The following is a 27293-nucleotide window of genomic DNA, read 5'->3' as shown; positions in this document are numbered from 1 at the left end:
ACACACTGACCGTCTGCTGACCACTGACCCTGCTGGCCTCTGCCTGCCCTGGAATGGCTCACATTATAGGGGGGCTCCCTGGCGGGGCAGCCAGGAGCAAGGGGGGAACAGAGTAGGTGCTGATTAAGGCCTAGATTCTCACCCCATCCCTACCCTACCTGCCTGCTGGGATCTGGGGTTTCAGGTGCAGAGGGAGGGGCAGGGAGAACCTTACCTCTCTGCAGGAGGGGTCTTTGATGGAGTAGGCATGTACGGGCACTGGGTGTACCCCGGGCACTGACTGTACCAAGGCCATGGTTTGGGGCTCAGCCAGCCCTGGGGCATGTGCCTGGGAGCTCGGAATCTCTTCTGGCTGCAAAGTCCAGAAGTAAGAGAGACAGAAATGAGCAGGTGGCAGGCCCAGGGCTGAGACCCCAGGCCTGGGGTCAGCCCAGTCCCCAGGGCCTCAGCCAACCCCAGGGCAGGCCGTGCGTTTCAAAGCCCAGAGCCCACGGGGGGGCCAGGAGTCCTCCTTCTGCCCTCTGCGACTTCGCCTCCTCTGACCCTGAGGTGCTGGCATCCAGGGGTCCTACCATTCCTGGGCAACCTGACAGAGTCAGAAGGTGACTTCTGAGATTGTACAGGACCAACCACGCTTTAAGGCTCATGCCACAGCTAGCTCCAGGAACAAAGCGTGCACTCCTGACGAAAGCAATGCCTCTACACCCCTTCCGCTGCCGCGCTGAAACCCTTCCAAGGAACCTCCCTGCAACCCTCACTCTGCCCCTGGCCTTAACTCCTCCTGGGTCAGAATAGCAATTAAACACTTTGACTAAATCCCTTAAAGCTCACTAGGCCTCAGTCCCCCTCTATAAAAATGGGAATAATATTAATCTCTGTCTCACAGGATACTGTGGATGAAATGTGTTACCACCAGTAAAGAAGGGTCCCCTCGAGCCCCTGGAGGACAGCACGGAGGCCTGGGAAGTTCTTCAACAAGCTGAACACAGAATTCCCCTATGATCCAACAACTCTACTCCTCAGCATAGGCCCAAAGGACTGAAAACAGACATCCAACAGAAACCTGCATACAAATGTTTGCAGCAGCACTATTCACAACAGCCAAATGTCCATCAGCCTCTGAGACACCAGCTAAATGTCCAACAGCCAGACACACAACAGCCAGACCACAGCTCAAATGTCCAACAGCCAGACAGTGGAATATTATTCAGCTATAAAAAGGCATGAAGTTACGGACGTGCAACACGATGAACTTCGAACACGGTACCCTAAGTGAAAAGAAGCCAGCCACCAAAGGATACATGTTGTGTGGCTCTATTTGTGTGAAATATCCGAAGAGCTGAGCCCACAGAAACAGAAAGTAGACGGGAAGCTGGAGGGGGGGCGGGGGCAGATGTGGAGCGGCCGCATCATGGGGAAGAGGTTTCCTTTTGGGGTAATGGGAATATTTGGGAATTAGATGGGTGTGGTGGCTGTACAGGATTGGGGGTGTGGCTAAATGTCCCTGGACTGTATGCTCTAAAATGGTTAAAACAGGGAATTTTCCTAGATGAATTTGACCACACACACACACAAAATTGTAGTTAAAAGAACGAAATATGGACTGTCCTGTGATTATTGCCAATCTACAGAGCGGGTAGGAGGCACAGAGGTGAAGTGGCTGATTTCCCAAGGTCATATACCTAATGAGGGCCTGGACCAGGGTTTGAATCTAGTGTCTTTGAACCCGTTGTTCCCTTTCCTGGTCACTGTCTCTCTTACATCCTCCCCACCATCCCACCCCGCTCCCCCTCCCCCCAAACACACACCACCTTCCTCTACTGTGTGAAACTGAAGCATCCACTGGGAAGTTCACAGAAAACAAGCGATGAGTGATGTGGGAAGTACCCCTCTGAAAGGGGAGGCCCAGACTCTGGCACTTCTGCCTCCATTCCTGACCCCTTGCTGCCTTGAAGTCTGTGTGTGCCCAGGAAATGACCCCGAGCAGGTGCCTGCAGTGATCTGTGTGGTGAAGGAAAGGAAACAGCACCCAGCTGGAGGGGGTGCCTCCCCGAGCAGAGCCGCATCAGACAAGTCAGAAGCTGGACTTTAAGATCAGGAGGCCAGGGGTGGGCTCTCCTCACAGGGGAGCCCCAGGAATAAGCCAGCCACATCTGGGCTGGGGCAGGTGGCAGCAGCCCCACGTGGCTGCACCGTGCTGGGACCGGAACCCCTGAGGTGGGGCACTTCTTGGTGCTGAGCACTTTGATGTGGGATGTGGCCGATCATTTGCTATGATGGACTGACTTCCTTTTCCCTTCTTCTCTGGGTTTCTTTCTCTTAACATCTTTACATAAAGGGAGGAGAGCTATCTCTCCAGATCAGAGTGTATCTGGGGGAAGGGGAGAGAAAGGATGATCTCCTGGGCCTACGGGAAAGTATATAATTGCTGAGTGCTCTATACCAGCGTTTTTCTTTTTTTTTTTTTTGAAGTTTATTTACTTATTTTTGAGAAAGAGAGAGAGAAAGCACAAGTGGGGGAGGGACAGAGAGAGACAGGGAGAGAGAATCCCAAGCAGGCTCCACACTGTCAATGCAGAGCCCGATGTGGGGCTCGAACCCATGAACTGGGAGATTATGACCTGAGCGGAAGTCGGACGCTTAACTGAGCCCCCCAGGCGCCCCTACACCAGTGTTTTTCAAGCTATAGTCAGCGACCCATTAGTGATCATGAAAGCAATCCAGTGGGTCATGACCAGCTTCTTTAAAAATTATGCATAGATGGGCTTTTGTGTTTCACGGAGTCCAGAGGGCACGGCCACGGCTACTTTGTGGCGGGTTCCGGCGGCCCGGCCCGGGGCCTGCGGAGTCCGTCTCCGACATGTGCGGGGCTGCAGCGGCCTAACTTCCACGCGCAGGTACGGCCTGGTCCGGGAGGGCAATTCGGGGAGCTTGGCCCGGAACACGTGGCCGATGGCGACCGGGCTCCCACGTGTTTGGTTCTCAGGCCCCAGGTGGCTGCCCCTTTGCATAGAGGGAATGTTCGTTCCCCAGCGGGCCCCCACCTTCCCGCAGAGCAGCTGCTTCCAGTGGGTTTTTGGACTTGGCCCCAGAAACCACTGGGATCCCGGGGGTATAGACAGGCGTGGAGACCAGGGGTCACAGAGAACCCTGCAAAAAACCCAGGCCATCCTTTCCTGTGCCCTTTTAAGGCTGACGCAGTGCCTTAAGAGGCTAACACAGAAGGGTAAAGGAAGTCTCCATAAAACCCAGGGAAGAGACTAAAACTCTTCTCTGGATCCTGTCTGGAGTCACAACTGAAGCAGAGGAAATTTTTCTTTGGGTTCAAGCACCCTTGTGATATTTTAACATATCTTAGAGCACAAATGGTGAATTCAAACTTAACCTTAGCGTTGATGGTACATTCAGATAAAGTGTTGGTATTAGTCACTGAAGGCAGTAACAACCTACGAGAATGACATAGACTATGAACTGAGAACATCTGAAGGCACTGGCTCTGAGGAACTTAAAAATTAGACCTAGGCTAGACCTAGGCAAACTGAAACTTAACTGGTTTGTGCTATTTCTGTAACAGCATGAAATGAACTCTAACCTGCCCCGCTTGTTCTGCTTCTGTACATATGCTTGGGGGCACTATGTGTGGGGTGGGGTCAGCCACGTGGCTCGACATTGGGGCGGGGAGCACAGGATGTTCAAATTGTGGCGGGATCCAATCAGGAAATGTCGAATGTCTGAACTTAGATATTGACCAATACAAGCGCTGTGACAATGGAACGCCCCTGACTTGCTTGGGGCCTGCCTATAAGGAGAACACGGGCCGCCAGCTCGGGGCTCTCTGGTTCCCTCTGCTCCATCTGCTTGGAGGGTGCAGAGATCCCGGGTTCGAACCTGCAATAAACGACCTTTGCTTTTTGGCTTTGAAAAAAAATAAATAAATAAAAATAAAAAATAAATAAATAAAAATTATGCATAATAGTATAGAACTGAAAATATTAGAGTACATCCCAGGTAATTTATTTTGCAAAGCTTCCTTTTTAGTTACAGTTATGCAGGTGTGCATATATATACTGTAGATATAAAATATATTTTATAATGGGTGGCAGTCAGAAATTTAAACCACTTCACACTCATTAGGATGGCTATTATTTTAAAAAAGTATGGATGAGAAGGTAAAGAAATTGCAAACCCTGTGCACCGTTGGTTTCCACATGGGCTATGAACTCCTTGAAAGTGGGCCTGGGTTCCTCGCTCTGCCTCTGTCCTACCCTGATGCCTTCCTTCCCATGTTAATGAAACAGGGGCCACAAACGAAGGCTTGCTAAAGAAAAAAAAAATCAGTATGCCCACTTTGTTGTTGGAAAGCTTTAAATTTTTTTATTTTTTCCATTCAAGTGCTATAACACTAGGCAAACGCCTAGGCCTTATACAGGACAGTACAGGGTCTCTTGCTGTTCATTAACCATGGATTCGCACATGGAAGACAGCCGAACTCTGTGGACCCTGGGGCACTTTCCCCAACTATTCATGGGGTTTCTTTGGGGAACATTATTCATCCTAGCTTTGTGATACCAAAACAACCTAAATATGCACTGACAGGGAACTGGCTAAATAAAACATGCTACATCCATTCACTAGGCCACGAAGAAGCTCCCTACCTACTGAACGTGTAAGAATTCCAGAATGCTTTGTTGGGTGAAAAAGCCTGGGACATGATACTAGGAATAGAGGGTATTATGCTACCTTTGTGCAAAAACAGAATGGGAAAAGGAACTGCCTGTAATCATATTTGCTTGTAATTACATAAAGAAATTCCAGAAGGATATGTAAGAAATAAAGACAAGTATACGGGCGCAAGAAGTGGAAGGATAGGGACCAGACAGGAGGGAAACATGATGTGTTCCTTCCTTCCTTCCTTCCTTCTTAAAATCCAGATAATGTATGTGCAAGACTTGGGCAGTAAGGTGCCGTATGTAGGGTATTACATGAAAATATCAGATATGCACAACTACAGTCTATATTTGCACAAGAAATCTCTGTGATGCTGAGTAATGGAGAGCTCCAATGAGGAACAGGGTGCGGAGAGATGTCATTGAGGTGTCCGCCCCACCTCTAAGCATTGGTTCTCAGCCACAAATTATCATCATCTGGGGATCTAAAACAAAATTTTGGTACAATTTATATACGGTGAAATGTACAAATGGGAAGTGGACAAATCAATGGATTTAAAAAATTGAAGTATAGTTGATGTATTTATCATTCTGTTTTTACTTCTGACCATGTAATTCTATTACTTACCCCACCAAAATAATAAAAATGTCCTTTTTTACTTTTCAAGCTATGTATAGGGAGATACAAGACCCAAAGGAGTTAGAAGTTGGCTTCCAGTCCTATCCCTAGCTTGCTGTGTCATGTGGCCCCCAGAGTTAAGTCACCCTCTCTTTGGGCCTTAGCTTCAACCTATGCAAAATAGGGGGTTAGATTCCACATGCTCTCCTAGCTCTAAAACTTTCAGATCCTAAATCCTGCCTCCTCCAGGAAGCCTCTCCAGATGACCTCTGCCTACAACAATCACTCTCTTCCAATGGCCATGCATGGCAAAGCTAGGCTCACCACCTGACCGCTACCACCAGAAGACCTGCTTTCCGTGGCTGTCTGATCAGTCCTGGACCCAAGTCCTTGACAGGCAGACACAGGCAAACCTGGATGACCAGGATGTGGAGGAGATCAAATGTCTAGTCCAAGAAGGGATCTCAGGAAGCTTATCCCAGAGAAAAGCCATGCATGAAAGCACCTAAGAGGGCAAGCCAAAGGGGTACCACTGCATTTTCACCCAGGGAAGCAATCTACGGGCAGTCCAGAGATGGGAATGGCTGTCTCAAGCATGAGAGAGCTTCCTGTCCTTGGGAAGTGTGTATGGGTGGACAGACACAGGTCAAAAGTGCTGCGGAGGGAATGCCAACATTAGAGGGGGTATGGGCACCTCCCAACCCTGAGAAACTATGATTCCTGAATGTATGCTGGTCCTGAAATCACACCAATGAGGTCTGCCTCCTGGCCCCATTCGCCTCTCCAAGAACCATATTGGGGGGAAGGAGGAGGAGAAGGCCTCCATATTGATTCCAGGAAAACATGCACATATCTGGGATGGGGGACAGGGTAAGGGAGAGGTCATCTACCACATCTGTCAGGGCCATGCACCAGTGACCGCCTTCCTCACCTCCTGTCCACCCTTGGCTCTCACCCCTCTCAAGTCCATCAAGTGCCACTTTGGCATTTAGGATCCTAGAGCCAGCCACTTCCCTTACTCCCTCCCACCAAAAGCTCCAGTCCAGCCACTTGGTGTCCCTCTCAGGCACTCTCCCCCCTCTACTGCCTGCAGACAAAGGGATAAGACTCAGTTTCCTTCCTAACCCAGGGGAACTCTGAACCCGTCTGACCTGTGGGACCATACCGCCTCCGCTTCAGACCTCAACCCATCTCACCGAGTCAATGTCAGGAGAGTCCCTGGGAGTCCTGGCAGCCTCTGGGCTGGCTCTCCTGGGTAGAACTGCATCTGAAGAACACAGAAAAGGTCACAGGCAGGTCAGGGACATCCCTGGTGGGAGGCATCTTCGCCTAGGACAGTGACAGAAGAAATGTCCCGGCTGCTTTTCCTAGAGACTCATTCTTCCAGGCCTCTCACAGCACTGGGGCAACTCTATGGAGGAACTGTCATTTGGAAGGAGAGCTCCCTGATTGCAGTGAGCGTGAACCCAACCAGAAGGGAAAGAGGGTGGCATTAGAGAGTGCAAACCCCAGGTGCATCTCTGCCCATCTCTTGGCCACCACCAACGCAAAATGTGAGCAATCCTCAGGTAGTCACTGCTCGCTCACTTACAGCACACAGTGAGAGCTTCATGATACTCCTATGACCCACAGCCTGATTTTCATTACATCTAATCTAAATATCTCATGCTTGAAAATAAAAGAGCTCCTCTCCTTGCCACTATACAGTTATGATACCGAGCCAAGGTGCTTCAACCCTGCAGGGTCATTCCCTGTATATGGGGTAATATTCACAGCCTAGGTGGAGAAGGCATAAGTCCATGCCCACTCTAGGATTATACTTTTCTGAGCCCACAGCCATCAGCTCCAAGGGCAGGAGTGAGTAAGGGAGCCCCTAGCACTGGCACTTGCCTGAATGCCTTCAGATCCTGTTGCCACCCACTTCTTTCCCGGTAAGGGCATCCTCACACTAGAGCTCAGATCTGAGCTTAGAGATATCCTCAAAGAGCTGTTAAAGCTTCCTCACCTTGTAGGCCCTTTGGGGCACCTCTCCCCTTGGCGTCTCTTGGAAGCCCTCATGACGTCACTAGCTCACACAGAGCTGCAACAACTCTTAGACCTGGACTGCAGATCCAACCACTGCCTCATTCTCCAGCTATGTGATGTGATTCCATCCTGTGTTCCAGGTGGACCGGGCAACCTCTTGAGGTCAAGAATTGGTACACTCTCCACTTCCCAAGGGCCCAATACCAGGCAGGGCCCACAAAGGTAGGCAACTGGTCTAGAGGGCAAGTCATGCTGGAGGCAAAGCATCCCCTCCGCTGAGCCACAGCATGTGGTTCCAACCACTCGAGGGCATTTTCTCAGCTCCCTTCTGCTCAAACCTCACTTTCCGGTTGACCTCTCTGTTGCTAGACAGGAGGCTTGAAGTGGTTATTCCTCTGGGGCTAAAATGATATTGTGTCTCGTTCTCAGCTTTGTAGTTTTGTAACTTCCCCAAGGGTCACAGGATCACAGCTATTCCACAGGGCCCTGTAAATTAGTAAAATGTGACTCCCCCCCCCCCTCCGTGGCTGCAGACCCACTCAGGGCCTCCTCTTCTCCTTATCCTGTGCCCTGGAATCTACGACGTGGGCAAATCTCAGCCTTTGAAACAAAACCAAAACCAAAACCAAAATCAAACCCAGTTTCCTTTTCTGTCACATGCAGATGATCTTTTCTGCCCTGTCTCCCCCAGGGAGTCACAGAAAGGCCCAGGCCTTAAATGGTCAACAGGCCAGCCACAAGAGTAGCTTAGATGCTTACCGGTCGCCTGAGTGATGCAGGAGACGAGTCCCTGCAAGCGCACTTTGAATTCGTCGAAAGTCTCGGTGCGCACAGCAGCTTGCAGGTTCTGGGGCTCCTCCTGGCGCAGGCGGCTGAGTGCCTGTCGCAGGAAGTCGTGCATGTCCAGCACCTCCTGGTCCGAGGCGTAGCGCTTCATCCTCTGCACCAGTGCACCTCCCACGCGGATGCGCTGCAGCACTGCCTCCAGGTGGCCCAGCTGGCCCGCGATCTCATCGTAGCTTTGCTGGTACCGCGCGTTCACTCCCTCCAGCAGCTCTTGCTCCTGGGCCAGCACTTGCGCTACCACCTGGCGCACACGCGAGTGGATCAGCTCCTCGGTGTCTGCGCGCATGCGGCCCAGTTGGCTGACAGCCGCGTGCATCTGCGCGTGCGCCGCACCAAAGGCGTGGTCCTGCTCCTGCAGCGCCTGCGCCATGGCGTCCAGCTCCTCCTGCCGCTGCTGGATCTCTGCGCTGATGTCGCACTTAAGCTCGCTGTGGCCGCTGTCCAGGAGCGCGCAGGAGCAGCACAGCGGCTTGGAGCAGCCTCGGCAGTAGATGCTGCAGACACACAAGACCGGCCTAAATTAGGGCTCTCCTGCTTTAGCCCCTTTACATTGTCGTTATTAAACTACTCTTCAAAAATTACAAAACTTTGAATCTAGGTTCATGCTTTTCCCCAGTTTGTGGTTATGGTGATGGTCTCCAAACTATGGATAATAAAACATTAGAACGTATAAAAGTTAAGTAACAACAGCTAGCCTCTATTCGTGAAACAAGGCACAGATACACAATAAATAATGCACAGATACACAGATTATCTCTTAACACCACTTCTGAATTTCCTTTCCCCATCTCCAAGGCAATCGGGTTAGCATGCAGATGCATCCTTCTGCAACCATCTGCTCAAACCACTTTACACAAATATCCAGACTGCTTATAGGATTTTAAGGACTTGATACATTTCATCCTCTTTCTTTGTAAGGTTTACAGGTTGTGGGGTGCCTGGATGGCTCAGTAGGTTAAGCCTCCGACCCTTGCCTTCGGCTCAGGTCATGATCATGGGGTTGGTGAGATGGAACCTAGAATGGGGCTCTGCACGGACAGCGCGAAGTCTGCTTGAGGATTCTCTGTCACGCTCTCTCTCTCTCTGCCCCTCCCCCATTCGTGCACACACGCTCACTTGCTCTCTCAAAAATATATAAACTTAAAAAAAAGTATTAAAGATTATTTAGTTTTAGATAGACAGCCTGGGGGAGGGGCAGAGAGGGAGGAAGAGAGAATCCCAAGGAGGCTCCACACTCAGTGCAGAGCCGATCAGGAGCCTGAACTCATGAATGAGCTCATGACTTGAGTTGAAATCTAGAGTCTGAAGCTTAACTGACTGAGCCATCCAGGTGCCTCTACATTTCATCCCATGTAATCCTCACTAGAGTTTCTGAGGGGAGAATTATTATTTGCATTTCACAGGTGAAGAAAGGGAGACAATCAGAGGTTAAATAATTGGCTCAAGCATGTACAACATTTTTGGTGGGTTGATGTTTGTTCTTAAAAAAAAGAGAGGCCATGCTATAAAAGATCATGAATAATGTCTTTGTAACTTCCTCCTCTAATTTTTGTTCAGTACGTTCCTATAGCTCTAATAAGTGTAGATCTGATGTATTCTCTTAAATTCCACATTGTATCACAACTGATGCAGTCATTTCCTTGTTAATGGATATTCTAGTGACCTACTATTTGTACTTTTTTGGGCAGGTTCAATATGGAAAAAGTTTTATGTGGCCTAACATATGGATGCTTTTGTTTCTATGGAATAGGTTACAAATAATAGGAATGCTAAATCAAAGAGTGGGCATTATTTTCATTTATTTAACACATTTTAGCTAGCAGACACTTCCATACCATTACTATGTGTCAGAGGCTATTATAAGCATTTGAGAAGTATCACTCTTTTAATCCTCTTAACACTCCTACAGAATAGGAATTATTATATCCCCATTTCCAGGATGAGGAAACTGATCAAGAGGTACAATAACTTGTCCAAGATCACAGTTAGTAAGTGATGGAGTCCAGAAGGCAAATTGTAGGAGGCAGAATAATGTACTAAATTCCCAGAACGGGAGTATGTTACCTTCTATGACAAAAAGGGCTTTGTATATGTGATTAAATGAAGGATCTTGGGATGGGAAGATTATCTTGGATCATCTGGGTGGACCCAATGTAATCACAAGGGTCCTTACAAGGAAAGGGGAAGGCAGGCAGGTGTGCGAAGGAAGATGTGATAATGGAAGCAGAAAAATCGTGCTATCCTGCTGGCTTTGACGCTGGAAGGGGTCATGAACCACGGAATGCAGGCAGCCTCTAGAAACTGGAAAAGGCAAGAAAACAGATTCTCCCCAAGAGCCTCCAGAAGGAACACGGGCCTTTTGACATCTTTTCTCTCAATGCAATAAGACCCATTTCAGACCCCTAGAGGTACAGAGTAACAAATGTGTAAAGTTTTAAGCTACTAAATTTGTAGTCATTGGTTACAGCAGGAATAGGAAACTAATATAAAAACCCAGGCAGTCTGGTGCAAGTCTATGCTCTGAAACAGTATAATGCTACCTCTTCAAATACTAGCAGGAGAATACTGCTAGCTACTTGCCCAGAAATATTGCTGTCTTCTACTGCTGTCTATCCATAGCAGTGATAGTAAGTCAGCCCACCTGATGCCAGGAGAGAGGCTCTTTAGCTGAAGCCACTTTGGCCTCCGTGAAAGATCAGCTTGTACTGGAACTGCCGGTAGAGATCCTGCTGGCCAAACTTACTCCAAAATTGTGGCACTAGGCACTGGTCCTCATTGTGGCTGGCCCTCCACCTCCCCAGATCACCCAAGAAGGCAAGGCTTCGGAGCTTGAACCTCTTGGTCAAACACAGGAGAGCCCAGAGTGTGAGGGAAGCACGGGGGTTGCCACGGGTCAAGGGCATTCAGCAACTCCAGCATGAGGAAATGTGACCTAAGTAACAGAGACCCATCACCAAGAGGCAAGGCCAGTGACTGAGGTAAGTGTTAGCTGCAGCAGAGGGCAAATGTGGGTCTGACCTCAGCTCTGTGCCCTTGGCAAGTCACTTAACCTCTTGTTGCCTCTATCTTCTATCTGTAAAACAGGGATAATCCCCAGTTTATCTGGGAATGCTGCAGACGGTCAAATGAGAGAAGTCCTACATACGTGTTCTCAACAATGACTGTGATTATTATAATTGACTGAAATATTACTGCTCACCAATGATACTATTAACAAGAAATTGTCAGGGGTGCCTGGTGGCTCAGTCAGTTAAGCATCTGACTTGGGCTCAGGTCAGGATTTCATGGTTCATGAGTTTGAGCCTCATATCGAGCTGCGTGCTGACAGCTCAGAGTCTGGAGCCTTCTTCGGATTCTGTCTCCCTCTTTCTCCTCCCCTCCCCGGTTCATGCTTTGTCTCCCTCTGTCTCTCAAAAATAAGTAAACATAAAAAAATTTAAAAAGAAATGCTGAGCAATTATGAAAAGAACTAATAACTCTACAGGGGGCAGTTTGGCAATATCCATCAAAATCACAAATGCATTTGTCCTCTGGCCCAGCAGTCCCCCTTCTGCGTATCTGTTCTGTAGCTCTATCTCAATGTGTACAAAATAACATGTGTACAATGCAACACAGTCCATGACAGCAAAGAATTGAAAGGACACTAGGCAAGGGGTTGCATAAATTATGATACAACCATACAATTGAATGCTATCCCAGCAATTAAAATGAAAAGAAATAGGGAAAACATTTCCATGTTCTCATTCACAAACAATTTTCAAATGCTTCCACAAAAAAGTAGACATACATCAAACAAAAAATATATACATGGAAAAAAAAAAAAAAAGAAATCCACCGAGAGTCTGAAAACAGAAAAGTATATCAAGGTCCCAATTGAGAAAGCTAAATATCACAGTGTCAATTCTCCTCAAGTTCAGATAAAGGTTTAAAGCAATTTTAATCAAATTACAGATGAGAGTTTGAATCTTCACCTATGGATTCTAAATTTCACAGGACAGAATAAACATCAAATAGTTAAGAAATTTTGGGGAAAGGGCACCTGGGTGGCTCAGTCGGTTAACAGCTACTGGCTCTTGGTTTCAGCTCAGGTCATGATCTCAAGGTTCATGAGTTTGAGCCCCATGTTGGGCTTTGTGCTGGCAGCGAGGAGCCTGCTTGGACTTTGTGTGTGTGTGTGTGTGTGTGTGTGTGTGTGTGTGTGTCCTAAATAAACTTAAAGGAAAAAAAAAAGGAATTTTGGGGAAATCAGTGTCAGGAGGGGAAGTTTCTCTGCCACATAACACAGGATAGAACTGCCATTATTAAAAAAGTGTGTTTGGCGCTAGTCCCAGAGTAAAGAGGAAGAAAAAGCAGCAGAACAGACCAGCTACTCCTTATCTAGGTCCTGGCATCCATATAAGAATGTGACATTTTATAGAATAAAGCAAGCATCCTACACTAATGGACATTAAAGAATCCCATTCAACAAGTAGAATCAAGAAAACTGGCTATCGTGGTGGGGCACGGGGGAGGGAAGCAAATTAGCTTGTTTCACATGTGACATCCCAATACATTTCCAGTGGGTCACAGACTTAACTATGAACTGTAACACCATAAAGGAGCGATAGTTGACTATTTACGATGGTAAAAACCATAATTATGGCCACAGAAGAGATGGAAGAAATCATACACTCAACAGATGCGACGACCTAAAAATTCAAAACTATGTATTTTTTAGAAAGACATTCACAACTTCCTATCGTGAGAAAAGCAAATTCCAGAACTACCTGCTGTTCGTGCGGGTTCAGTCTATATTGATGGAAGTTACTTTTTTTCCTTTCTCGTTCCCTCCCCATTTCCATCTATTTAGATTTTCCAAAAATTTCCTAATCACTTCTAAGTGAAGGAGTTTGGACTTTAAATAGAAGGCAATGGAGAACCCTCAGAAAACATTCCATCGAGGAATTATAAAGCTCTTCCTCTTCTTCCCTGATATGTATTGTTTCACTCGTGTCTTTGTGACTGTTCGGTGCGTTGTCTTGTCGTTAATATTTTAGTAGAAGCCTCAATATGTTTCCTGGGTTCTCAGGAACTGAGATCTGAAAGCTGCCTATGTCTTAAATTGCCGTGCCAGAGGCCATGTGACGGCAGCAAGGATATGGGTCCTGGAGGTGGACATCCTTGGGCTCAAATCTGAGCCCTTCTGATTCCTAGCTACAAAGCCTTGAGTAAAATACTTTCTCTTGAGTATTAATTTCCCTGTCTATAAAATCAGGATAAATAAGAACGCCTCTCATAGACTGTTGCAAGGACAAAGATGGGCTGGGGTATGCGGAGTCACCTGCACGTGGGACTATCTGGCGCCACGCAAGAAGGGGAGGCGCCAACTTCACATGGACGCACAGCCGGGATAGCTCTGCTATTGGTGGGTCAACCTCTCAACCTTAGACAGGAAGGAAACATCATACTGAGCGTGGTCACTGGGCTGCCCTTCCCGCTAAGGTCAGGCTACCTCTGACCTTCCTGCTGAGACCAGTGCAGCATGCCACTTCGGCAGTTCCAGGAAACAGGGCTTGGTCATTCAGGAAGGAAAAATCCTATGAAAATGGGACCTGTGGAGAGCTGGCCCTAGAGTAGGACACCGGGGCAGGGCCAGGCGGTGTGAATGGCAACCGGAAACCTCTCAGCTCTACCACGCTCACCTCCACAAGAGTGACAGGGAGCTTTCCTTTGCCGGAATAGCAAAAGGAACAGCCTCCTTTGGAAATTCAAATTATTGGCTAGAGGGCAATGATAGGGAGCCATCAGTCATTTACATACAAGTATGAGCGCTTTTAATCAGACTGGTCTCCTGTTCTCAGCTGGGAAACAAAGTTGAGGAAAGATTTCTGAAGCCAGGAGAAGAGATGGGTAATGGCAGAGCCTGGGATACTTAGAGCGAAAGCATCATTCCTATGCACCTCCCCTCCTCCAACTCTTCATTGGTTGAGAAGGTGGTGGCAGAGATGGAAGAACCAAAGGGCTCAGAGAGGAAGATAAAAGAAAAACAGCAGCGAAGAAGCCTTGGCTGTTTCTCATGCCTGTCTTGTGCCGACCCCACAGCCAAGAACGAGGAAGAGAAAGTTTGTGCTCTTCCTTCCCTGTTCTTTTCTTTTTTCTTCAACCTTTCATGTAAATTCTAGTTAGTTAACAGACCATGCAATATTGGTCTCAGGAGTAGAAGTCAGTGGTTCCTCACTCACATACAATACCCAGTGCTCATCATGACAAGTGCCCTCATTAATGCCCATCACCCATCTACCTTCCCCACTCTTTTCAAGGCAGGTCCCTGTTCCCAAGGCAGGGATGGCATGTCCATGGTGGACAGTGTTCTGTTAGGCCACGTCACTGCCCTATAATGGCCCACTGAAAGGTCACGAAGGCCCACCCCTCCAACCACTTCAACAAATCATTAACACTTGCTGATTCTACCTTCATTTACCTAAAAAAAAAAGAAAAAAATTAAATACCAACTATGTACAAGCATGGCACTAGGATGTAAAAACATCCAAGGTAGAAGCCTGGTTCCTAAATCTGTCACATGAATTCCCATTGCTGCCACCTTTGTTCTTGCCTCAATCATGACTTATCTCCTTTGGCATATAACCTAACAGGCTTCCTGCCTCTGGTCTTTCCAATCAACCCTCCCAGTGCAACCAACATCATATTCTAAAATGTGATGATAATCATATGCCGCGACCATTGCAGTGACCCACCCCCCCAGAAGTATAGTCAAAACAGTACCAGGTAGAAGACATTTTTAAAGTATCACATAAGCTATAAGTCAATACAGGAGATTATTCGATTTTTGGAACAGCGTTTTAGATAACTTGGAATTCACTGCGTTTTATTGTAATGTACTACAATTACACAGTATTGAATATGGGTGAATAGTGATGAAATAGGGATTTACATGCCAGGAAATGCTACAAGATAACAAGACAAGGTTATCACATAGATAAGTACAGTGACTATCAAACTATTTAAATCTGATCTAATTTCAGTAAATGAGATGGCAAAAGAGATGGAAGTAGCTAAAACAATCAATTAATTAAAGCCATGAATAAGAAAAACATGATTTAATGATTAATTTAACAAACAACACCATAGTTAAGTGACATACGATATAAAAAGGCCATACCAATCTTGAAATAGTTTTCTAACTCCAACAGCTTTGGCAGAACAAATTCAGATTGTAAGAGATGCCAAAGCAGGAGTCTGTTACAAAATTCAAAGACTAAAGTTAATCATTAAATGTTAATGGACTCTGGTAAAACAGAAAACAGGCAGGAAATCCTTATGTGCAACAAACAACTTTGATAGTCTCAAGTGCTTTTACTACAATGTGTGTAAAATGATTTATCATCATCTTCATTACTCATTCAACAGTCATTAAACAAATCAGTTCCCCCTGCATCATAGTAATACTGTTAAGATAACGAATCAGAAAAACCAAGAAATAATACTAATACATTGTAATACCAATGACAACAGAGCAAAAAGAGGACAATGAGGAGGAAATGAGAAGAGGAAAAAAAAGAAGGAATAAGAAAATTTCACTGAAATAAAGAGAACTTTTAGATCGAAGGAGTCTGCCAGGTTTCAGAATAATTGGATACAAAATGCTCAACACCAAGGTAGTTTGGTTAAATTAATAAACTTCAAGAATGTAAAAATTTTGGTATCAAGACAGAAAAAGCAAATAAATTTGACCTCAGACTTCTCCTCATGAACATTTGATGCTGGAAAGCAATGCAGCAAAGTCTACAAAATTCTAAAGGCAACAGTGTGACCCAGGTATTTATACCCAGCCAAGATATCATTCAAGTAGAAGAGCAACTGATAGACATTTTCAATACTAAGAGACCCTAGGAATTTAGACCGCTACTGACAGCATCCATCCAATTAAGAGCTTAATAGAAATAAAGAATCTGTAGAAAGGAATGCCAGAGCCACCCATGAGAGCCATTTTAACATAGAACCAAGAGAGGTTGATGAGAGTGGGCCATCCTGATCTTTTTCAGCAGAGACTCTAGCTACTACTGCCTAAAATGGAAATGTTTCATTAAAACCAAACTACAGGAGCACCTTGGGTGGCTCAGTGGGTTAAGCATCTGACTTTGGCTCGGGTCATGATCTCAGTCTGTGGGTTCAAGCCCCACATTGGGCTCTGTGCTGACAGCTCATAGCCTGGAGCCTGCTTCTGATTCTGTCTGTCTGTCTGTCTGTCTGTCTCTCTCTTTCTCTGCTCCTCCCCCGCTTGCTCTCTGTCTCTGTCTCTCAAAATAAAGACATAAAAAAAAAGGAAAAAAATAAAACCAAATTACAACCTCTTAATGTCTTAGTATTTTTTTTTGCTTAATCTTAGATATTTTAGGAACCATTTTACAATGAAGAAATATTTCTTTAAAGTTTAGTAAAGTCCAATTTTACTTCGGTATATTTTTCTTCTGCTAAAGTTAAGGAAAGTTAAATTTGCCATTGCTTAAATAGCGCGCTTTCTTTTAATAATCCACTTCTGAGGGAAAACCACTTGAGTTCTAAACAAGCAACTTGCAGAATCCTCTTTGGCAGCTCGGCCCGGTTGTTAACTGAGGACTGCCTGCCCGTAGAGGCCAGCCATGCCAAGAAAGGCACACACAGTTTGCAGTCAGGAAACCCTGTACCCCAGTTGGGTCTTGGCTCAGACAAGTTCTCCTGGTAGGGTTAGCTCCCATGAATGCACTGACCTCTCGCCTCATTCATACAATAGGAACAGTTCTCTCTTCCTTGATAATCATTCAAGAAGGGGTGAGAATTAAGATAACAGCCCTGGAAAAACATCTCAAAAGACAGGAGAATATTAACAAAAAGGATACTCCAACCAGAAGAGCCCATTCTCTGCCCATGTTGGAAAAGGGAAAACGCTTCCTGCTGGAAAGGGACTGCCCAGGTTCCCAGAGGTTGGGGAGCTTCACCGGAGGCTGGCTTCAAACCTGTTACCTGCATGGATGGGTTACTTGCATGGATGGGTATCTGATCCAATGAGAAACACACTCAGACTAGGCTTACAATGCACGAAGAGATTCTTGCTCCCTCCCACTGGATATGAGGATGAGGGTGCGTACAAGGACTTGTGGAGCTAAAATCCTCTGGCAAGTGATAGGATGAAACCCTTTTGTGTTTCCTATTTGGCTTGCAGCAAAGCCGAGTCACAAGAAATACAGAGAAAGCAGGTCCTGTTGACAGAATATGAATATCTCATCAAGTAGGGTCAGAAGATGGCCACAACCCCATTCACTTCTTACATAAGCCTTTCATTCATTTTTGCTTTAAGCCACTAAGTAAAAGTTTGTTACTAATTTATACATTTGTTTTCATTGTATCTCATACAGACAGACCTCTTCAAGGCACAGCTCACATGGCCTTTTTATCTATGCGTTCAACAAAATCTACCTTGGGGCTCCATGCCCCCCACTCCCATGAAAAGAAAAGCAGTTGCTCTTGGCTCTGAAAACAAGTCCTCCTGGGTGAGTTCATAGAAGAACTTGGAAATAGATCCTTTGCCTGTGCCCTAACTCCCGGCAGTATCCTTCCGCTTGCTCATGTGGTGCTCCTGGGTCAGCTTTCAACCCCAGTAAGATCATCAAGAGGATGCAGCTTACTGATAACTTCACAGTGGGTACCAGGAAGGCCCCGAGGAGGCCAGTCAGACATCGAGGGTGCAAAAAAATTTCAGGAGGCACTTGCTTAGTTCAAGAGAGCAAGAGGGCTCCCTACAGTTTGCACCTGTTGCCCTCTTCTCCCCAGCCCTGACCCCAAGTGGGGCCCGTGAGGATGTCTTTTCCATTTCCTTTTCAGCTAGCAGCCTGTCCCTTCCTCGTCACCAGTTTTGCAACTGCGCACTCTGTCTCTGCCCTGAACCTTCCCATGGGCTGTCCTGCCTGCTTTCCCTGTCCTGTTGTGAACCATTCCAACCCCTGGTCTTGGGAACTCTTTTCCCGGGTTATGATCTCATCACACCTTTCAAACTGGATTAATAGGTCTTTTGTTTTTTCCACTCAACTAATTCAAACGCTTTCTGGCTACAACCTTTGCTGCCCCTGGATTAATTCCCCCACCCCATCCGGCCAAGCTTTGGGATCTGACACCCAGATATGGGTCTCAGCTCCACCTGCTGTCCTAGACCCATAGTACTATTGGGTGGAAGGCACTCTCCAGCAGTCCCCAAAATGGGAAGGCTGGTGGCCACCTTTAATTCTTGGCAGGCAGGCCCTGGTAGTGTGGGATTTAGCGCCCTTCCCCATTCTTCCACCTCTGCATTCTTGCAGACCTCACCCCCACCTGTACCACAGCCTCAGTCTCCTAATGGGGCTCCCTTTCCCATGGTCCAGATCCTTTGCTTTCTGCTGGGTACATAGGCCCAACCATACAGTAGTCAATCTCCTCAAATTCTTTATGGAATGGGATGAAATATAAATAAGCATGGACCGAAGAAACAAATACTGAGTCTCCTGGCTCCCAAACTTACCCATGTCACAGAACCACAGTGCAGAGAGAGAATCTGATCCTCCCACCCTCTGCCTTAACACCCACCAGTGGGCTTCCAACAGAGCCCCCCCATAGGGTCCTTTTCGAACTGTGTTCTCTAGGCTGTTCACTGGTAAAACAAGAGGAAGAAGCATGAAAAAGGAGCAAGCTGAGAACAGTCTATGTCCTAAAATTTTAGGATCAAGTTCTAAATCCTCCAAGCCTCCCATGTTTGACCCTAGTTTCCCCTTCCAGCCCCTGCCTTCAGGCATACCCTTTACTTCCAATTCCTGAAACACAGCTGACTGGCTAGTGCCTCTCTGCCTTTGTACATGTTGCCTGGTCCACCCTGTCCTGCCCCCAGTGCCATTTCTCCTTTCTCACATGGTAGGCTAAATGTGACACCCTCTTGGAAGCTGCATATGTCAGCCAATGCTTTTTCTAAGATGACTCACTTTTGTGCCTGAGCTCCTCCTCCTTCCTGTCCTTAACAATGGACTGAGCACACATCCGATGTCAGCCCAGTGCTCGTGGGGATACTGGGAGGGGAAAATGAAAGGTAGTAAGGTAGAAGACAGTGTAAAAAGGGCAATTGTCCAAGTTGAGGGTGAGCAGACTTCCTCTGGGCACTTTCTAGCCTTGATGGTGAATTGCAAATCTGGTTTTTCCACCAGACTGTGACCTCACAGAGGGCCAGGGCTGTATCTGTTCATATTTATACCCTAGCACCTAGCAGATAGCCTGCCACGTAGGAGGAAGTAGGCTGAAAAAATGTACTCCACACGGGGTGCCTGTGTGGCTCAGTCGGCTGGGCATCCAACTTTGGTTTGGGTCACGAACCCCCAGTTTGTGGGTTCCAGCCCCCTGTTGGACTCTGTGCTGACAGCTCAGACAGAGCCTGAAGCCTGCTTTGGATTCTGTGTCTCATTCTCTCTCTGCCCCTTCCCAGCTTGTGCTCTGTTTCTGTCTCTCAAAAATAAGTAAATGTAAAAAAAAAAAAAAAAATGTACACCACTCAAGTGGTGGGAGTGGTGACTGTGCTCAAAGCCAGTGGCCCCAGGATAGACATTCCCAGGCTGAGTTCTGAGTTCAAAGCCACCAGTGGTGCCGCTGCCCAACCAGAGTCCTAAATCAGCTCGGTGGCAAAGGATGGAGTGGTTTATGACTGCGCTGTGATCTGAAGAAAGCTGGGGGTTATTTATGGTGCTCAAGTTTTGTGCAGAGAAAACAAGTTGAGTGTTTCCAGTAACTGCTAGCAAATCATGAAAACAATGTGAACTGTGTCTGTATAATTTTTAAGCAATATGATCAGGGTTTTGAAGCCATCCGCTTTACTCAAGGGACGGGAATCCCGCTGTCTTGGCTGGACCAACCCCTGCCCATTGTATCTGGACAGAAACCCACCCCACCCCCTACATCAGAGGTGGGACCACTTGTTAAGCTACTAACATCTTATTTAGAAACAAGAAAGGGGGCATAATTACAGGTATAAAGGAAACTTTTAAATTATGAAAGAGCTTAGGGTGAACTGAAAAAATTTCCAGAAAATCTGACTCAAGATCCATCAACAGACCCACACCAGAGAGAAAAACCTGACTCTTCAAAAACAGCACCAGTCTCAGACAGTTTTTCAAGAAACTTCTTTAAACCCAAATTGCTTATGTTCTTGAACTGTTCTAGAGCAGAGCAGAGAAATTATAGGAACAGGGTTTTAAGGTTGACTGTGTACCTAATATGTGCCAGGCACTGTGCTAGGCAATTTGTGTGTGTGTGTGTGTGTGTGTGTGTGTGTGTGTGTATACCAGTTCAAACAAGCTTACAAATTTACTGAAAGAGATTAGTATAAAATGGATCAAAAAACTTAAAAGAAATCACACATATTCATAAACACTGTTCACATTTATAAATATAGAGAATAGCCTAAATAAGACAGTATTAAATGGAATCTAGCTATGAATTAAAATAATAGTATATCAGGACAAAATAAGGTTTTTTTCTCCTGGGAATTAAAAAATGACTCAACATAAAGAAACATATTGCTGTATAATTCATAACTCTGAATTATACAGACAGCTTCACAGAATCCCAAAGAACACCCATTCCTGAGTTAAAAATAAAATAGCGGCCACAAAAAACTCATAGTAAAAGAGAAGAATGTGAATATGATTTTGTACAGTTACCTAAGAAAGCCAATAATAAACAGCGTACTACAGAAGAACACATAAACTTTCTTTCCCTTTCCTGACCACTTCTTCGCACTATTCAATATTGTTCTGCCAGTCTAGCTAATGAAACAAAGCTACAAAGAGGAATATGCATAAATACTGGAGAGAAAAAGGTTTTTATTATCTGCAGATGATATGATTGTCTACCTAGAAACTCTAAAAGAATCGATTAGAAAACCTTGCCAAAATGAAAGAGCTCAATCAGATGGCTAGTATAATATGATATACATGAATCAGAAGGCCGAGAGGATGTTCATGATAACCAGCTAGAAATGATAATGGAGAAGATTTTATTCACAGGGTTATTAAATATTATAAATTCAACTATAATTTAAAAGTCCAAGAGGTTATGTCAATAACACTATAAATCTCAAAAGATATAACCAGAGATGAGGCCAACTCTCCCCAGATTTAACACAATTTCTTTAAAAATTTTTTTGATGTTTTTTATTTTTATTTTTGAGAGAGAGAGAGACAGTGTGAGCAGGGAAGGGTCAGAGAGAGAGGGAGACATAGAATCCAAAGACAGGCTCCAGGCTCTGAGCTAGCTGTCAGCACAGAGCCCTACGCGGGGCTCGAACTCAAGAACCGTGAGATCATGACCTGAGCCAAAATTGGATGCTTAACCGACTGAGCCACCTAGGTGCCCCATATTTAACACAATTTCAATCAAAATCCCAACTAATATATAAGTTCTGAAATTGCATAAACTGTAAGAACAAAAGAAAAGCAAAAATGAGGAAGAATGGGAATTTAATTTGCCCTATCAAACCTGATAAATTCCCTAGAGCAGGAAGGATTAGCATAGGAATAGTCAGATGATTGGCCCAGAACAGATATTTACAAACATACTCATGATTACTTGGGTATTTAGTAGAGCATTAAAGGGCATTTCAGAACAAGGCAAGAGTGGATTCTTCAATAAAAGTTATTGAGAGAACCAGCTTTCCATTTGGAGAGAAAAGCAAAGTGAGAATCCTACTTTATACTACATAGAAAAATGAACTCCATATGAGTTAAAGATTTAGTTATAAGCACAAAACCAAGAAATTATTAAAATAGAATAAAAGAGGGGCGCCTGGGTGGCTCAGTCAGATTTAGGTGTCCGACTCTGGCTCATGATCTCGTTCATGGGTTCAAGCCCTGCATCAGGCTCTGTGCTGACAGCTCAGAGCCTGGAGCTTGCTTCAAATTCTGTGTCTCCCACTCTGTGAGCCTCCCCTACTCACATTCTGTTTCTCTCTCTCAAAAATAAATAAATAAATAAAAACACTAAAAAATAGAATATAAGAAAGTATTTTTAACATTGGCAGTTGGAGGAGCACCTGGGTGGCTGAGTTGGTTAAGTGTCTGACTCCGGCTCAGGTCATGATCTCACAGTTTGTGGTTTCGAGCCCCATATTGGGCTCTGTGCTGACAGCTCAGAGCCTAAAGCCTCCTTCTGATTCTGTGTCTCCCTCTCTCTCTGCCCATTCGCCACTCATGCTCTGTTTCTCTCTGTCTCAATAATAAATAAACATTAAAAAAAAATTGGCAGGGGGAAAACGTCTTTCCTAGTATGATTAAGGGCAGACACTGTAAAGGAAGAGACAGAACTGAATTCTGTAAAACTAAAAACTTAAACACAATACCTCCTAGGAAATGAAATGACAAAGGTCAACATGAGAAAACATTTGCACAGCTACTGGCTCTTGCAATTAAAGAGACTAATTTCTGGAAGGAATAAAAACCCCAATAGGCAAAGGACCTAAACAGGCAATTCACAGTCCAAGAAAAGACAATGGCCAATAAATATATAAAAAAAAACACCAAACCTGAATCTTAACAACAAAGAAATACAAATTCAAGTGATACTGCCTGTCTGTTGAGGAACCTGCAGGAAATGCATTCTGGTAGTGCAGGTGGTAAAAGTTCAAGCAGGAAGCAAACCACAGTGAGTTTTAGGAGAAAAGCAGTTCTAAAGGTGTCCTCAATGGGCAAAGAATACCTTCACTTTGTGATTCCTAAGCAATCTATTGAGAATGGGGATAGTTCACATTCATATGTTACCTTTTTGGCTAAAAGAGGGAAAATAAGAATGTGTAAGACTATATATCCCTATCCTTGCATATATTCATAAAGAAACTCTGGTAACAATGGTTAACTGTGGATGGGGGAGGGAGGGAGAAATGGTAGAATTAAGCAGTTGGGGAAAGAGTGGAATGAAGACTTGCCCCCTCACTTCATAAATTTTGTGACTTTTTGACATACAAATGTATTGTCAAAAATATTGAATTAGGGGCTCCTTGTGGCTCAGTCAGGTAAGCGTCCCACTTCGGCTCAGGTGATGATCTCACGGTTCATGGGTTCGAACCCTGCATCAGGCTCTGTGCTGACAGCTCAGAGCCTGGATCCTGCTTCAGATTCGATGTCTCCCTCTCTCTCTGCCCCCCCGCCCCCTCCGCTCATGCCCTGTCTCTCTCTGTCTCTCAAAAATGAAAAAAACATTACAAAAAAATTTTTAATTGAATTAAAATTCTGTGCTGTTTAATAAAAATAATTTTAACAGGATTCGATAGGGCTTCTTTCAAATAGACATTCTGAGATAGTACGGTGTTATGGTTTTGACTTTTCTGACAGAAATGGACTACTTGCATCTCATCTAGACGCCATGGCTGGGATATGGAAAATTCCACTGTAAGACTTTCTAAAGGCAGTTTGGTAACGTGTATCAAAGCAAAAAATTTTCATACCCCTTCATGCAGCAACAGCATTTCCAAAATTTATCCTGAAGAAATGATTGGATAAGTGTGTAAAGTGATTCTGCAGCTTTATTTATGACGAGGGAAACCGGAAACGATTACTATCCATTTGTATTAGATAGCATAAATTGTGGCCATGGCCACAGCACAGACGCTGTCGGTCTGAGGACCACACTTTGAGTTGCAAGACCCTAGATGCTCCTTATCCCACGTTCCCAGCTATGTGCCTCTTTGGATCTCTGCTCCCTGCACCTTCTACCCGTATCTGAGATGTGCCACCCCACCCTAGGGCGGCAGGCTCACCTAGTCAGCATAGGGGTGCGGTGGTTGGGGTTGGAACAGAAGATGTTGTTGGACTTCCGTGTGCCATCTAGGAACTCATGCACCGACTGGCTGCGGAGCTCTGCCAGGGGCCGGGCCTCGTGCTTGAGGAACCACTGGTGTGCCTCGAAGCACTTGGCACAGAGGAGCTGCTCACACTCGAAACACCAGAAGTCCGCCGTCTCTTTGCAACGGGTGCAAAGTGCCTGGGCGTCCACGATCTGCCTGTACACCGACAGGCGCCGCTGCAGACTCTCGAAGAAGATGTTATCCAGGGCCAGTGAGTCCATGCCTGTGGGCCCGGGCACCTGGCAGATGGGGCACTGCATGCCCGGCGTCCCCAGGCATCCTGAGCACAGCGTGTGCAGACAAGGCAGCAGTTTGGGGCACTTGGCTTCTACCTGGCAGCCCTGGCAGCGCAGGAACTGGAACTCCTCCTCCACGGCTTTCTGGGGGACCAGAGAGGTGGGGGTGAGGCCTGGCATCCAGGAGTCCCCACCCACCGCACCCACTGCTGTGGCTAGAGGTTGGAACGGGACTCCATATCCCATTGCAGGCAGGATACAAAACCTTCCCACCACCCCACTCCCCCACTCACTCACACCTCCCAGCTCTCCGTCCACAATTTACTGAGTATCTGCTTCCCCTAGGCTCTGAGATACCCGGATGGATGGGATAAATCCCTGCCTTCGAGGAACTCAGTTTAGAGAGGAGACACATTAAAGTGTATCTCCTGTATACACAGTAAAGTGTATAGCATCATATAAAGTGCTTAATATGGTTTGGTGGCTCCTCAAAAAGTTAAACCATATAAACTCAGAAATATCATTCCTAGACATATTTCCCAAAAGAACTGAAAACAAGTACCCGAAAAGATACATATCCAACCATGTTCCCAACATCATTATGCACAATAGCTAACAGGCAGAAATAACCCAAGTGTCCATCAGTAGATGAACGGATTAATAAAAGTGGTCTACAGGTGCAATGGGATATTATTCAGCTTTAAAAAGGAAGGAAGGGGGTGCCTGACTGGCTCCGTTGGTAGAGCAGGTGACTTTGATCTTAGGGTTTTGAGTCTGAGCCCCACGCCCGGCGTAGAAGTTACTTAAATATAAAATCTTCAAACTAAGATAAAATAAAAAGGAAGGAAGTTCTCATACATGCTGTGAGAACCTCGAAGACATTATGCTAAGCAAATAAGCCAAACACAAAGGGACAAATACGGCATGGTTCCACTTTCTAGACTATGCAAAGTCACAGTTACAGAAAGTTGGTGGTTACCAGGAACTGGGAGAGGGGGTTACTAAGGAGCTACTGCTTAAAGAGTACAGTTTCTGTTGGGGGTGATGAAAGAATTCTGGAAATAGAGGGTGGTGATAATTACGCAACACTATGAACATACTTAATCCCACTGAAAGGTACACTTCAAACGGTTAAATTTTTGGAGCACCTGGCTGGCTCAGTTAAGAGCGTGCAACTCTTGATCTCAGGGTTGTAAGTTCAAGCACCACGTCGGGTGTAGAGATTACTTATAAAAACAAAATTTTTAAAAACATGACAAGTTTTATGTTATGGATCTTTTACAGCAAAAAAAAAAAAAAGCGCTTAACACAGTACCTGGCACGTGAGCACTGTTCATAATTAAGTAATATTACTCCTAGTCGTAATAATGCAAATAATAAAAGTTACAGCAAGAAGGTGCTTTCATGAAAGGGAGCCAAAGGGCCTGGAAGAACATAGAGCAAATGATGTAAGTATCTCCTTTGGGGGAGGACGGGAGCTGGGGCATTTGTCTGGGAGAAGACTGAGGCAAGACTCCAGGAGGACCTAATATGGGGTTTGTGCACACCGGGGTGGTTGAAGAGAAAGATCCTGGAGGTATTATCCTAGCGGAGAAACCACCACAGGCGCTGGGAGGCCTTAGCCAAGACACTTCTCTCATCTGGGCCAGCTTCCCACTTTCAGATTGGGAACTTGGGTTTTGGTTTTCCCACACCTGGGACATGCCCCTGGCCGAAGGCCTGCGCCAATAGGGCTGCTCCTGCCATTCCCCCTAACCTGTGGACCTTCATCTGAGGCAGGGGCTTAGGAGGCAAAGCGCCAGGGTGGGGGTATCTTGCCGCCTGCTTGTAGAGAATCGTGGAGAATCACAGGCCGGAGAGGCTCTCCTAACTCATCCTGGTCCCTTTTTCTGCTCACTTACCCCTACCCCAAGCAAGAGGGTCAGGGCCCAGTGTCCGCTTTTCTCTCTGTGGCACTCTTTAAGGCACTTGGCCAAATTGCCCTCTCCCTTCCCACCTCTCCCCGCAACTGACCAAATCAACGAAGCCTAAAACCCCATCTCCCCAAACCCAGCAGTACCTCCGTGGGGCTGTGGCTGGGGCTGGGCTGGTGGCCTTCGGAGACGGACTCCGGGGGAGGCATGGTGGGTGTGGGGGGCAGTGCGGGGTCTTGCTGGGGACCCGGAGATCGGGCGAGTGCAGGCTCCCGCTGCATGGATCACAGCACAGTTTCGATTCTGGGTTTTGAGCTTGAGGGGCGGGAGGAGAAGCGGAATGAGACGCAGGCGCCAGAGGGCCAAGTTTCCGGAGTCGGTCAGAGTCGGCCCGAAAGGGGAGGACCCGCCTCCAGAAAGGAAGTGAGACAGAGCGGAGGGGCGGTTCTAGGGGTGGAGAGGCCGACTTGTTGGATTTGAAGACACGCCCAGAGCCGGAGGAAGGATGGGGAGGAGAGGAATAGAGGATTGGCATACTTGAGGTTAAAGGGAATGTAGCAGAGCTGAGCTGGAAAGGAAGCCCCGCTCTCCCTAGGCTTTGAGGGAGGGCTGGGAGGGAGGCACAGAGATGAGCCACAGGGGGCCCTGCTTTGGGAGAACCCTAGGTCTAGTAGAAGAGTGGTTACCCAAACAGAGCAAGACAGCAAGGAGAGAGCAAATCAGCTTTTGGCCGAAGGAGAAGCGTGCCAGCTCCCAGCTGGTGAGGGGAGAAAGCACAACTTTTCACCGGGCCAAGGGCCCTGGCTTCAAACATCAAACCAACCCAACCACTGTGCTAACTGCTGTGTACAATTCTGTGCTCAGTTCCAGCTTGCAGACTAGGAATGGTGATAGGACCTTGCTCTTGTAAAGCTTATCATTTAAAGTGGGGGGGGGGGGGGAGGAATGGCTGGGAGATCCAATTTTCCAGGGACCGTGTGAGGCCTCAGGGGCCAACCCTACCCTCCAGCCTGATCAGTACCCGCCAGGGCTTTAGAATCAGGCCATCAAACTAGGAAAAGCCAAAGATGGTGAGCAGCATCTGCAGAAGGGATGTGGAAGGGA

General features: G+C 46.3%; 1 protein-coding gene and 1 non-coding gene across 10 annotated transcripts in view; one reads left to right on the top strand and one right to left on the bottom strand.

Moving 5' to 3' along the window:
• Positions 1-26584, bottom strand: part of PML (promyelocytic leukemia) — a 39700-nt gene extending 13116 nt beyond the window's left edge. For 5 of the 9 annotated variants that reach the window (XM_029950191.1, XM_029950192.1, XM_029950189.1 and 2 more), the window contains exons 1-5: positions 26336-26583; positions 23954-24420; positions 8071-8651; positions 6483-6553; positions 215-352 (exon numbers count right to left, since the gene is read on the bottom strand). In XM_029950191.1, the coding sequence (XP_029806051.1) occupies positions 215-352; positions 6483-6553; positions 8071-8651; positions 23954-24420; positions 26336-26470 (1392 nt within the window). In that variant the 5' untranslated portion in view covers positions 26471-26583. Of the gene's footprint in view, positions 1-214; positions 353-6482; positions 6554-8070; positions 8652-23953; positions 24421-26335 lie in introns of all 9 variants that reach the window. The other 4 variants (XM_029950184.1, XM_029950186.1, XM_029950187.1 and 1 more) reach the window with 2 other exon arrangements.
• On the top strand, positions 3179-3298 carry LOC115303246. Its single transcript, XR_003913937.1, has one exon. It is a non-coding gene; the product is annotated as a small nucleolar RNA SNORA26 (small nucleolar RNA).
• Positions 26585-27293: the final 709 nt, after the last annotated feature.

The sequence above is a fragment of the Suricata suricatta genome, chromosome 9, assembly GCF_006229205.1.
Source record: "Suricata suricatta isolate VVHF042 chromosome 9, meerkat_22Aug2017_6uvM2_HiC, whole genome shotgun sequence".
NCBI classification, from domain to species: Eukaryota; Metazoa; Chordata; class Mammalia; order Carnivora; family Herpestidae; genus Suricata; species Suricata suricatta.
The sequence above is the reverse complement of the archived record's forward strand: the minus strand, read 5'-3'. Positions and strand labels throughout refer to the sequence as shown.